Source organism: Oncorhynchus masou, chromosome 33 (assembly GCF_036934945.1).
Source record: "Oncorhynchus masou masou isolate Uvic2021 chromosome 33, UVic_Omas_1.1, whole genome shotgun sequence".
Taxonomy (NCBI): domain Eukaryota; kingdom Metazoa; phylum Chordata; class Actinopteri; order Salmoniformes; family Salmonidae; genus Oncorhynchus; species Oncorhynchus masou.
The window spans coordinates 37,030,739-37,045,364 of NC_088244.1; the positions used below are offsets into that span (position 1 = coordinate 37,030,739).

General features: G+C 42.2%; 1 protein-coding gene across 1 annotated transcript; it reads right to left on the minus strand.

Moving 5' to 3' along the window:
* Positions 1 to 6,592: 6,592 nt before the first annotated feature.
* On the minus strand, positions 6,593 to 14,626 carry LOC135527479 (homeobox protein Hox-B1-like). Its single transcript, XM_064955992.1, has 3 exons — positions 14,487 to 14,626; positions 9,985 to 10,082; positions 6,593 to 6,973 (listed from the first exon to the last, which is right to left on the minus strand). Exons 1-3 carry the CDS (start codon positions 14,624 to 14,626, stop codon positions 6,612 to 6,614), a joined length of 600 nt encoding a protein of 199 aa, XP_064812064.1. The 3' UTR covers positions 6,593 to 6,611.

Consider the following 14,626-nt stretch of genomic DNA (forward strand, 5'->3'; position numbering starts at 1 on the left):
CTCAGAGAGCGAGTGTTTCAAATGCAACATGCTGTTATACATAATGCATGGAAAAATACCTTATTTCTCAAACCTTTTATTGAATATCGCCGCTGTCCACGACTATTCCCTCAGCCAGACTTCAGTGCTCGGTTTGGTTTTCATTTTTAAAAAGTTGTGGCTACAGTGAAACAGCAATCCTATGGACCGGTAATATTTTCTTGTGTAATCTAAAAGAAAAACATGAGTTAATCTGTGATAAATCTGATCCCTCCAAACACCTGCACTGTACACAGACATACATGTACACACACCCAATACAGTACACACACACACACCTTCAACCAAATTCACGACATAATCCCATCTTCATACTGTACACACACCCATTCTCACCCACACATACTGTCACTGCACACACACGCCTTCACCAAAATCCACAACACACACCTTCACCAAAATCCACAAGCCACACACATCCTCACCAAAGTCCACAATGCATACACAAACGGACTTTACCCACTGTAACTGTAACTGTACACACACCACTGTATTCTTCACCCACTACCCCAAGGAAGCCATCTTTCTCTGCACTAAACCAGGTCAACAAACAAAAAGCAATTATGTTGGGCAGCTGCCGCCTGGGAGTGGGTAATTACAGTGCTGTGTGGACAGCTTCATTCTAAACAGGTACTAAAAGCATCATCCATCATCCTCACACTCACTGACGCCCACCTCACCCTCGTCATGTGACGAGGGGAGTGTGTAGCTGTGGAACTGTGATGGGGGGATGGGGGGTGGGGGGTATGTGCGTGTGTGTGTGGGGGGGGGGGTTGTGTTTCTGGGAGTGTGTGTGTAGGCAGGGAGAGTGAGAGGGAGATGGATGTGATTGGCTGCTGCCAGAAGTCATTTTAGAGGTCAGCCAATCAGAGGAGATGACCTGCCAATGACCTTGTATCACTTGACCTCCGAAGGCCTGAGGGTCAGTCGCTCATATCTGGAGGAGAACATAGCAGGAGGCAAGGAACAGAGAGAGAGAGAGAGAGAGAGAGAGAGAGGGAAGATGAATGGCAGAGAAGAAGAGAATGGTGTGAGAGGAGTGGGGTGTGGGGGGGTGGGGCGTGGGGAGGCATCAAGAGAAGGATGGGTAAATAAGGAAAGGGAGGGGTAAAGATGAAAAATCACCTGGGGTTCCCCCTTTGGATAAAGGGACTGTTCAATGTGTGTTTTTATAGCATCCAGGCCAGTCCTGCAGTCCGCTTAACACAATGTGTGGATGTTATCCTTGAATATATAGAATATATAACAAAAATATCTGTTAGATGTTTGATACAAAATTTACTAAAAAACTATCAAGAGTAAAAATAAAAATAAAAACATTTTGTCCGTAATTCTATTTATTTACGCTTCCTCAGGAAAACGTAGGTTCAGGGACATGATTGTACGGTAATCCGTTTGTTTTTCTCCGCCCTAAATGAATTAAGATGGTGGCTGCTGGCTGGCACAGACCTGATTGAGATAGGTTCATGAACTGGGCTCCTATTCAGCACGCACGGATGATTGAGGGATGAGGCACAAAGACACATCTGAAAGACAGACAGTGCCCTCGAACTGCCCCTTCTCTTCTCCTCTCCTCCGGACTCCCCCTCTCCTCCCCTCATCTCTCCACCGCCCCACCCAACCCCACCTCCCTGCTCCCCTGTGCTCCCCTCTCTTCTCTCCATGTCTAAGAACCCGTTGTCATGGCAACCTCACCCAGCGCAGCAGAAAAGGGAGGGGGGGTTGTCGACTTTAGATCAGACAAATAAGCATTGCAGGGCTCATTTATGATTTAAAAAAAGAAGATAATAAAGAGATCCAAATATGTGTGTGTGTGTGTGTGTGTGTGTGTGTGTGTGTGTGTGTGTGTGTGTGTGTGTGTGTGTGTGTGTGTGTGTGTGTGTGTGTGTGTGTGTGTGTGTGTGTGTGTGTGTGTGTGTGTGTGTGTGTGTGTGTGTGTGTGTGTGTGTGTGTGTGTGTGCGTGTGTGTGTGTGTGTTTGTGTGTCCTTGTTGTGTCCGTGTTGTGTCTGTACACTAAATACTGGTACCAGTAATACATGTCATTGCCTCAATTAAATACATCATAATCAAATATTAATTATTTTGTATGATGTATTGTAATGCAACCTACATAACCATCAACTCAAAACTCTATTCAAATTAATTCTGAAAAATAAGTATAGGGCTCCTTCATTGCAATAGCCAGACTCAAGTATGGCTGACGTCTTGAATGACCCATCAGCAACCCCTATAGATGCCTATTGTTTTGCTTTGTGTGCCCCCCCCTCACTTTATGCTCATCTGCAACTTTTGAAAGGGCAATGTAAAGCGCTAATGTAAACAGAGCTGTAGGATAGAGGTCAGTAGCTCCACACACACAATCTGCCGTGGCGTCCACCTGCATTCATTTTACTGACGATGCATGTGTTCCTGCAGAGGAGAGGAGAAATCCTTTCTGAACCTGCAGCGTACTGCTTAGTCTCAGAGACTCAGAAACCTGTATTCATTCAAAAGTCGTATGGGGAAATAACAATAGAATTCCTATGCAATAAACATGCAACCTTGACACAGATTCACCTTTGTGAGCACCCCTTCTCTCTCTCTCTCTCTCTCTCTCCTTCCCTCACTTCCTCTCTCTCTCCTTCCCTCGCTCTCTCTCTCTCTCTCCTTCCCTCGCTTCCTCTCTCTCTCTTTCTCTTTCTCTCTACCTCTCTCTCTCTCCCTCACTCTCCCCTTTACCTTGTGTTGACTCCATCGCAGAGCTCCCCTCCCCCCATCCAAAAGCAAACTTCTCTGTTCCTGCAGCCAGAAATGCTGAGTGCTGCTGTTTTGCTTTGTACACTGAAATGCGCTGAGGCTGTAAGCTGTCCCCAAGCATCTGGTCCCTGGAGGAGAGGATGACAGGAGAAGCAAGGACCTATATATGTGTGTGTGTGTGTGTGTGTGTGTGTGTGTGTGTGTGTGTGTGTGTGTGTGTGTGTGTGTGTGTGTGTGTGTGTGTGTGTGTGTGTGTGTGTGTGTGTGTGTGTGTGTGCGTGCGTGCGTGCGTGCGTGCGTGCGTGCGTGCGTGCGTGCGTGTGTGTGTGTGTGCGCATGTGCGTGTGTCTGTGTGTGGGTGGGTGGGTGGGTGGGTGGGTGGGTGCATGCGCGATTATGCATGTTGAACACTTATCGTTCATTGCTGCTCCTTGAGTAATTAATTGTCAAACAAGGTAGCCAAACCTGTGACAGAGAGAGAGAGGGTATGAGAAGAAGTGCACAGGAGAGAGTAAAGGTGAGAGTGAACGACTGAGAAAGAGAAAGAGAGAGAGAGAGAGAGAGAGAGCCAAAGGAAGAAGGAAGAGAGAGTGTAATCCCTGGAGAACCCCATATTTATTTAACTTTGTTAGTAGGTCTGAAATATTTAAGGGTTAGGGTGCACCTATGGCATGTACATGATGTGTTACGTTAATACTAGGTTGCCTTAGAATGAATGTCAATGAATCCTGTCAAATCACACTTACACGTGTCAATGCAAAAGTAATGCAACATATCTCTGAATCAATCAATCATCTCATGCGATAGGGTGCATTAGCACAAGAATGTCAGTACGTATTCCTATAACCAGAATAAACTCTGGACTCTCGTCATAGCCTCATGTTCCCAGACAAACTCAAGGCTCTACAGTATCACTTGATTGGGTTCAACCTTATGAATGCACGTTTTGAATAGTATTGAACCCGTATAAACACTAGTGTCAGTGCGTGACAGAGCTGTCACTGTGATGAGGGGGCTGTGCAGCGTTGGGAAACGCGGGGAAAGGCGAGTACAGATCCATCAGACAAGAATGGTTTCAAACTCTGGAAATGTCAGCGTGGACAGAAATGCAAAGGTGTTCTCATCAATTGACAGGCAGCCAGCCCTATACTGAACCTGTCAGAGAACAACCAGAACAAATGTTAGTACAGGTGCTTAGTAACAGATATGGCTAGCCGAGCCTCTGTCTCCGTGAGATAATGGTGCATTATTTAACCAGATTAAACTCAACTAATTAAGTCAAATATCAGTCCATCACAATCATAATCACGACCATGTACATCAGAAGCGTCATCATCATCACACTGTAGTGGGTACATCCTGCTATATTGTTTGCTAAGAACCAAATCACTTATAGATGCTGTTAAAGCGTCCCTAATATGGTCATCGGGTTTTATTGCAGGAAGCAGAACTAATGGTGTGTATTTAAATGACTTTAAATGACAGCGCTAAATCTAAAAATACGTTGGGTACCAGTGCACTGGCTTTTACAATGATCCTCCCTTTGATTCAATCAAGCTCATCTTTTTCAGGGCCATAAGCCATGAAGGGCATTGGTACTTCATTTTGTATGGATGAAGTCTGTATGCGTTTTATAGCTTATTTAAGTTCCTGTAGGTGAAAACGAATGAACTAATGAACAAAAAAAAAACACAAAAAAAAGATATGACTGTAGGAAGAAATGTCGCAAACGTTTTAGACAGAGGCAATATGATTTTGTCGATTAAGTGTTGACATGCACTGAAAGAGATGACCGAGTAAAGACAATGCCCGTGTGAAATTGGACCCTAACAATGTAACAACAAAATAAAATGCAATACAGGCCTAAACATTCTATTTTATAATAAGCATTGTTAGCAGGTCAATAATAAGACTACAATTATTAGTAGGCCTACTCAATCAGGGCTATAGCGTACTATTCTTCTCCGTCCAATTTCAATGCGGGATGAAATATTGTTTTGAACAAAAGTGTTACGGAGTTGCTTGCAAAAAGCCAAAGAGCCCCTTGTGAGTCTAAGGTCACACAGATCACCGTCGTCAGGAGGCAAGACAAAGGTCACGGGGTCAGAGTTGAACTCTGGAGTAACTGCATACATTAGCACGACTTGCACAAGCTTAAGTGCATGTTTCCATGACCCTATACAATAGTGGTATATTCATTCATGTAAAACTATGCATTGAAATTCCCAAAATATGTCAAATGTTCTACACTTGTAATTAATTCAAAGGACGGCATCGGTCAGTAGTAGGCCAATAGTTTACAATAAATAATTGCAGTAATTCCGAGCATAAGTAACTGAAGTAATTCCGTGCTTCCAAATGTTTTGTAATTTTCAGCCCTGTGACATATTTATTGGTGATATATAGACTTAACACACGCACGCAAAAAGCTATTCAACAAAACTAGGCTTTTCGATATTTCCGAAAATAATATGGATTCATCCCTTCCATGGTTTTAACTTTAAACGTGACAAACTATAGACCCTATATTAACACCACGGATAACCTGTCACTCCGTCAATAACGTTTTTATGAGGCATGTGAACAAACAGTTAACGAACGCATTTCAGTGGAATAGTGGCGTCGTGCCCAGTCAATCTATTGGTTGATTTACAGGGGAACACCAGAGTTTAGATAGCGTTTTATTGTTGAACACATGTTGAAACTGAAGTGTTCAGAAGTGGATTTTTATTTTTTGATGTATGTTTATGGCGAGGCTATTAGCATACTCGTTAAGGAAAGAGGATTCTACAATTAATTAGCATTTACAGTTCCGTTGAAACGCGTTCAAATGTTTGATTCAAATGGTCGGATTAACGTTGATCAATACACTAAACCTGTTAGTCAATAATTCTATCAGTCAATTGCCAAATTAATCCCTCGGCGCTCGCGGTATAATTCAAACTATTAACGGATAGAAACAAAAAGAGTGAAACAGGAGATACAGAAAGATGAAGAGAAGAGCACAACAATGTTGAGTAGAGGTGTCATGAAAAATCTAAACGGAATAATAAATATAACTCAAATAACTGTTCATTTATTCCAAATTTGTGACCAGAAGATGTATTAATGTAGATAGGCTATTGACAAAAATATTGTAAATTATTTTGGAATTAGATTTTAGCCATGGTGCTTTAAAAAAAAATGAATTAGATGTTCTTTCACCTTTTAAACGAAGAGAAAACCCTGACAGAAATATACATGCTTTTTAGTCAAGAACATTTCAGGTAGGCTGTTCCCGAAGAAAGAGCTGGCCACAAAATGATTGTAATGCTGCTTTAATGACATGTAGGCTAATTTATAATAATTAACAACTGAATAAATAAATAAACAAATACATATAATACATATTAGAATAATAGCTATGTCTGATTAAACTCATGTTATTTGGTATAAACTCATAAAGTGCCTTAATATTACTACAGCTGACACCGGAGAACAAGTCAAATAGCCTACTCCAATCGAAAGTCTCAGGTAGGCTTATATTGCCTCGTAAAATAATGGTTCAATAAATACAGAAAATAAATATGTGCGCCTCTAAAACTAAGAATCACCGAGTCAAACATTTTACAATAAATTATTCGAGTTCACAAAACTTACCCTGCTTTCGTGGTTTTCGTGCAAAACAACATGATCCTGATTTAACCAATTAGGCTAACTAAAATTCATCCAAACGGAGAATCAAACCAGCTGCAGGTTGGTGACACTGTCACTATTTTTAGGCCTACACACCTTGTTTTGTAACGCACGAGACAGGTCCTCTGCTAGTTGGTGTTTGGGAGAGCACGAGGTCGGGTCAGGTGTCCAAGTTGTTGGAGCGTGAGCGTTCTGAGCATCTCGAGGACGCCAAAGGCGTCACCGGGAGAAGAAGGCCTTCGCGCGTTAATTTCTTGTGTTTCATGAGCCGGTTCTGGAACCAAATCTTCACCTGCGTCTCGCTCAGCTGCAGGGCGCTCGAGATGTCCACTCTTCTGGCCCGCGTCAAGTACTTGTTGAAGTGGAAATCCTTCTCGAGCTCCGTGAGCTGTTTTGTGGTGAAGTTGGTCCTTGGTACCCGGTTAGCAGTAAGATGGTGCCCATCGGTGGTTACCTCCAAGTCCTCTGTCCATACTGACCCCCGTGCAACTATACTCAATCCACAGGCCATGTGCATCTTGGCTGAAAAGACAGTTAAAACACAAGTATGTCATTATTATAAGGAGCATAAAAGTGTTTCTGAAACTGACCATGGAGACCCCACTGGCTGCAACATAAAGTCATCTTATCCAATGAAAGAGATGAATGAAGGTTTCAGGGAGATTTAAGTGATTACAGAATGACTTATAAAACATATATTCAATATATTCATCAAGTTAATTGGTTATGTGTATCTGTATTGAGATCAATACACTGGATGGCAATGAGGAGTAAAAAATGTGACACTATAAGGAGTCACATTTTTGTTGCAGTGCCCAAGATTCGGCTATGGTTCTGAGACATGGATAGATAAGTAGCCGTCATGGCTTTTGCACTAGTCACACACTGCACACTGGACTTATAAACCAGACTTAAGTGTTTAAGTGTTTCTTAATCCTGGCACTGGAGACCTAAAGCAGAGCACAATTATTTATTTTATGAATTATGACTTGATCATTATGATCAGCTAGAATACATTTTTAAAAATAGTGCCCCGCTTTGGGTCTCCAGGACCAGTATTTGGAAACACTGATTATAGGTGTTGGATTGTTTGTGATGGAGACACCAACCCCATCATGGTGTCTGTCTATGGTGATTATAGGTAAGTCAATTGACTGGTACTGTATCCGTACTGTACCATGGACTCAATAAGGCCAGGTATTGGATGTAATAACTTCTATCATAATTCATAGGAAATGTATAGGAATTGAAGAGGCTATGAAGAAAGAGGCTATGAAGAAGAGGCCTCTTAGACACGTCAGCTCATAGGAGACGTCTTGAAATCCACGTTTTAGACAAAGGAGAATGTCAAGGAGAGGCTTACCTAACCTATAACCTAAACTAAGAGCCTTTGGTGACTATGAAGAGGCCAACACAGGCCAAACAATACAGTAAGTAATTAAGCACCTGGGCTCTCAGGAATAGAACATCACATGTACATTCTGACGAATGACTTCTAAGATAATAGAACTGATGCTGGCCAGGAGGAATGAGAAATCAAACTGAAAATATTCTCCTTGGCTGGGAATATTAACGACTCGCATGCTTTAAAAATAGCCAGCCAGCAAAGCCAGGGCAAGCCACTGAGGGAAAGTATTCCCAGCCAAGGAGAGACAGAAAGAGAGAGAGGGAGAGAGAGAGAGAGAGAGAGAGAGAGAGAGAGAGAGAGAGAGGGAGAGGGAGAGGGAGAGGGAGAGGGAGAGGGAGAGGGAGAGGGAGATAGAGCAAGAGAGAGGGAGAGAGAGAGAGGGAGAGAGAGAGAGAGAGAGAGAGAGAGAGAGAGAGAGAGAGAGAGAGAGAGAGAGAGAGAGGATCAATACACATTGCCTCAGCCATCTGGGCATCCTGCCCACAGTAATTCAGGTGCTGTCAGAGCATAATTGAAGAATGAGGCACTGGGAGTATATACACTATACCAGCAGATCAACTTGCAGACGGGTTGTATGAAGGCCTTTATGCATGAGAGAATATAGCGATGCTTTGTTTTCGTGCCAAGACAATTCAACCCTACAGAAAAAAAACGTTGCTGCTGCTTTCACTAATCATACTACTGGTAAGAATGTAGCACTAATGAGATATACTCCAACCCCGAGAATCATTCTTGTGATTCTATGTCTGTCCTATATCTACCCAGCTGTTTGTATGATAGCTTAAAGCCATCAGGCAGTAGTATACAAACGCTGGCTAGAGGACATGGATACTAGTCCTGGCAAGCAACAAAAACAATCAATTTAAATCAAGACATATTGAATGAGAAATTGTTGTATTGTAGATGTCTCTGAGACAAGTAACAATGAAGGCATGCCATCTTTGATTAACCATTTACTGCAGTGGGCTACATCGGGGTCACACAGAAGGATTATTGGTCGTTTTAAACATGATCAATTATTTTCAATGGACAAAGTCAAGAAACTGCAGGTATTCTACGGGAGTTTTTAAGTACGATCTCATTTCTACGAAATCAGAAAGTATACGCTGGATGCACAGTAAAGACCGATGTGTCGTTGGTGGACTGATGATATGTGACTATGATTATGGTCAAAAGGTGAACACGTAAAAGTGCTTGGCATTGAGATCAATACACAAGGCTCTCATTACTATACCGACAGATAATCAATAGGCAGAGAGCTCTAACGTTTTTGGGAGTGAGCGTGGCTAAATTTACCTGTGCACACTGAACCCTCAGGTCCTACTGCCTTTCCAGAGCACAGTGATGCAAATTAAAGAAAGGCGCAAGTGGATAGAATAAGACTATTCTAGAATATCTCCATCATTTTCTGTGCCCCAATAGGTACAGAGAGGCAGGCATATGTATGTATGCCTGTGTATAGATTCACTACACCTGGCCCAGCGTCCCTTGTCTTTTCCCCAATACATCTTAATTTTTCCAATCTGGGTAGAATTGATGAATAACTAGGTAAAATGTCACTTACTGTATGGTTATTGTGGTTGACTGATTCAGGATTTACAAGTGCTCAGTTATACTATTCATATTTTATAGCCTATTACCTTTTGTTAAAAGTTCATTCACAATTATGTATTTATTTCTGAAGCCATTTGGTGCAATAGGCTACATGAATGCACATAAATACGTGTCTTGTCGTTGATAATTTTGACCTACTTTTGCGGAATTTCAGCTATGCACAAAAACACGTCAAACTTGTTTTGCCTGTTGTACAGTAGCCTACAGTAGCCGAGCTTGTACTTTCGCACAGCACAGCACTGTCCTACCTACAGTAGTCGATTTGAGAATATGGCACATCCTGTTGCAGACTACTTTTCAACATATGATGAGTAATGAATAACGGTTTACCAAACGTTAAATGTAGATGTAGAAACGAATTGATAACTAATGATACAGTACTCATACATCGTTTAAGACCTGCTATTGGTTTTCGCATCAAGAACAAATAAAACGTTTTACAAATGATTTGGTCAATAAGATAGCTGTCGTCTTTCCAAATGGAAACGTGAACGACGTGTCCAAAACTTACCCGTCCGAGGTCGAGTTCTCTTCACTTTCACCCACTCAAAAGTTTTGCTCCTGTGACTTAGTTCAGGTACCTTACACTTGGGGTCCGAGTGAGAGCCACTGTCCACAACAGCAACGTGAATCTTAGGCCCATCATGAGTGTAGATTTGAAAGTGTGCATTTACACACCCGAATTAGGAGTGCGCCAGCGCCTCAGTCGCGGTGTTGTGTGTGGAAGAGGAGTATCCAAGTCCGGGAAGTCGTGCTCGTGAGCCAGGAGATAGGAGGGGAGACGAGAGTAGCGGAGGCAAGCCGCTGGTGTGGTGGAAAAGCCCTGACTCTGTGTTAAGGGAAGGGCTGCTCGAGCCTGAGCAGACCCGGAGCTGACTTACCGTGCAGTCTTTTTCAGAACTGGTTTCGAAAAAAAATGGGTAACTGTGTTGCAATTAATATTCCCTGCCAAATCTCTGCTGAAGTTTTTCCTTAGTTGCCAGCGCTAACTTCAGGAGAAGTTATCTGGTCCAAGTCCCGTATCATGACCTCCCCAGGTCGGTACCCCCCTGCTACCCTCCCCATTACACGCTAACTCTTGATATGAATTCACCTACCATAATCGTTGGACCGGTCAAACGGTCGTAGAACGCATGGACAAGTAGCTGTAGCTAACACCCAACAACGCATGGATGGACCAAGACAGCGACCATGCATGGACAGTCAGATGGGCAAGCCCTGGAGAAAGTCGATCTCTGATTGATGGAGATGACGTGCCCTCTTGGTCTTGGCCAATAGCTGGACATCTCTGTCATCCATCCGGGACAACGCTGATTAGCCAAGCCAAGCAAGTTGTAGACTCATTTGGGGTAGCCAAATGAATGGACTCCAGTACAGCAGGCAATGCCAGTGTAGACCATTCGTGGTAACTTTGTTTTCTCAAACAGGGCCGTTTAAATATTTACGCGTAATATGGACACATAAAGTGGCACTTTGTGACTGGGATATGGAGGACTGGGATATGGAGGACTGGAATATGGAGGAGCAAGTAGGCCTAAATGAAGGAAAGTTCCCTGAGACGATAGACCAACGTTTCTGAAGTCTTGCATTCATCACAGTGTCCGCTCTCATATTTCTAACAGGCACAGGCAAAATGACGGCAGATTGGTGTGTTCCTCTTTACGCGCACAGTGCTGCAGGCCTTCTCCATCTACCAACTTTGTGACTCTGTATACATCACGCCAGATTTGTTGTTATCATTTACCAAAACGATTAGGCCTATAGCTGTTATTTAATAACTGCTTTTAAGGTACAAGCCAATACCATAACAACACTTGTTTGCAGGTCCTGGATTGAAATGTTTGCCAATATTGGCCTACAACGTTCATTAGTATAGGCCAACATAATGTAAAACGCCTAAACAAACTAGTAGGAAGGTCGACTATAAGCTTAAGTGGATACAGTCTATTCATTGGCGTTAGGGTCTTACGCAACTATCCTGCGATGACGGTTTCTTCAGCAGCAGTGGTCGCGTTCAGTGCAGGGCTAAGGGTCATGTGAAAGGCACACTTAATGGGTTCAAAGGTCGTGACAGTGTCTGTTGAGCTGTTCACTGGCAGCATATCTGTAATTAGTCTCCGAACAACTAGGAAAATAGCTCCGAGGACAAAACCCAAAAGTTTTGCATTTGAGAGACAGATGGACGTTCACGTTTAGGGACCCACCTATCGATAATTATATAGCCCTGCAGTTAGCTTTATGAAATAGGGAAGATAAGCTAATAAAACTATGAATGGTCAAACTATGTCAATATTGCAAATGCAGGCTCAGCGATGTTGTTTCAGTTACATATTTCCATCTTCATGTATATTATATATACAGCCGGCCTTCTTCTTGCCATTAAACTGTATTTACATTTTTAATTAGATGGCATAGGAAATGTTGACAGTGCAAATTGAACAACAACCTTTAAATTACATTTTGTTCGGCCGCTATAATTCCCAGTTACGTGCATAGGCCTATACGCTCATCCTCATTTTATTACACTTTAAGGAGAGCTAAACCTGCTTAATTGCCTACATTAAAGTTGATTCTATTCAGATGAGGTTACATGTTAAGAAACAAAATAACACAACGTGAGAGAAAAAAATGTTAGTATTAGCTCGTACATTTTTTTTAAGAAGCAGAATTTACAGGTCGGCGTGCAGTTTTATTGGGAATTATTTGAAGGAATTACACGTGTTTAGAGATACAGGTAATTACAACTTTATTAATTCAGGAGCATGTCTGTTGAGTCCAGATATTGAGGTGGGTGAGACAAGTGGGTAATGAATCCAAAAACCTTTGGTTTTGTTCTTCTTCAAATACATTTGTGGGTAGTATTGACTGCTATACGATTAGAGTGTAATATTACATATACCGGGACACCAACTTCACCATAGACAACATATTTTAGTTTCACAAGCATAAATGTAATCCGTTTAAAATGGTGTAATTATTATTTGTAGTAAATATCGTGCATTTTTTATTGTTATTGTTATTATTATTATTATATGACTTCGTTTTATTAGGCATATCATTTTTGCTGTTATTATTATTGTAGGGGAGAGAAATTGCTATGAATAATGTTTTTTTGTTCATAACTAACCTCTATTTGCGTCTGAATTTTTGTTTGAATTATTATCATCACCGTAACATAATTTTCCATCAAAGACCATATCACTAACCTGATCACAATATTTATCCACACAACTACACAATAGTAATTACAAAACAATGATATATAATCAACCATTTAGGCCTCATAAAAGCATACAACACTCTATAGGCAACAGCCCAGAAACCCGGTCGCAGCTGGGGGAGGTAATGGAATTCTACAGGCAGCGATGTGCTGAATGAGTGAGTGCGATATATCCCTTGCCTCCGTGCATTTGCATGCTACACTTATCCATCTTGTTGTCATCTTGCGAGGTTACCCAGGGTTCACGCGCTAGCTTGTTTCTCTCCCCTACACTCAATAAATAAATCTCCGCAGCGTTCTGTTTACCGCCTGAATATAAATTTGTTTGCAGTCGATCGAAGACCTGTGTGGAGGTATTAGAAATTGTATTTCTCTAATGGCTTTCAGCAGAGGGGGGGGGTATGCAGTATGATAAAATAAAAAAATAATACAAATAAAAAACAACTGGCATGATAATATTTCCTCTCCCTTTATGGTAATACACGTACTTCTTTAATTAAAAAAAAGCTAATAAACCCAGTTTCCAACGAATAAAAAATCTGAAAATAAATAAATAACTATGCAACCATGCATATATTCAGTCAGTGGCATATGTTTGATTAGCATATATTTTAAATAAGTGTGTTAAACACACTCCTGGTTGTAAACATCCTGGCAACAGGAGTGATATTATCACGCTGACCTTAGGAAGTAAAATAAGTCCTCTGGACCTTGAATTGGCTCGTCTCCCTCTCAACAGCTTGTATCCCCTAAACAGACACATTTACCAGGGCAGATGATGCTAAACAATCTGGGATAATGTTAAGAATGGAGAAAGAACATTTCCTTCTGTTTTTTTACAGCTGGAATTAAACCAACCAGCAGCCAATACCACCATCCCAAACCTCCTCTCCCTCTGCAAAATAAATGAACCAACTCACTGCATTATTTAACATCCTGCATGGATGTCTGATTTGGACTTTGCCTTCACATGCCTCATTAAAATGATGCACTCCTACAAAACCCTTCTCAGATGCTATTTGGCAATAGTCAAACACCACATGTTGTTCTGGATGGGTAACCTAACATACCTTGTTGTACCCTGTACAATCCATTCCATGTTCCCTTATAACATGCATATAACATTTTCACATACCTCCATCCTCTTGTTGATGGCCCCGGGTACCCTAGTGATGGCGGCAGGGTAGCCTAGTGGTTAGAGCGTTGGACTAGTAACCGAAAGGTTGCAAGTTCAAACCCCCGAGCTGATAAGGTACAAACAAATCTGTCATTCTGCCCCTGAACAGGCAGTTAACCCACTGTTCCTAGGCCGTCATTGAAAATAAGAATTTGTTCTTAACTGACTTGCCAGGTTAAATAAAGGTAAAATAAAAAAATAAAAAATAGTTGTCATTGGAGGTGAGGTAAACAATGCTATTGGTGAGGTTGTCTATCTCAGACAGCAGGGAGAAAGAATATTGATTGACTGATGCTGCTCATTTGTTTTCGGCTCCATTCTCTGATCTCTCTGATCTGTCACCAATAGAGGGGCTGAGCTGCAGAGGCCCAGAGATCATGGTGGCCATGCCTGGATGGATGGGATTATCTCCTATGGGTTTTGACACGGACACACACGCACACACACGCACGCACACACACGCACACTCACACGCACGCATGCACACGCACACGAACAGCAGTCAAACACACACAAGCACGCACGCACGCACACACGCACACACACACACACACACACACCTTGCTGACAGTGGCGGTAATGATGCTACAGGCTGAAGCGTGGTGACGGTGCTGACACTGACACGATGAGGCCCTGGTCTAACCCAGGAACACCGTCAGACTCATTATTTGTCATCTGTCGACCCTGGGAGCGCTGGGAATTAACCGTGCTATGACAGATGACTGTCACCACCAACCTGAGGTCACAGTCGGCCAT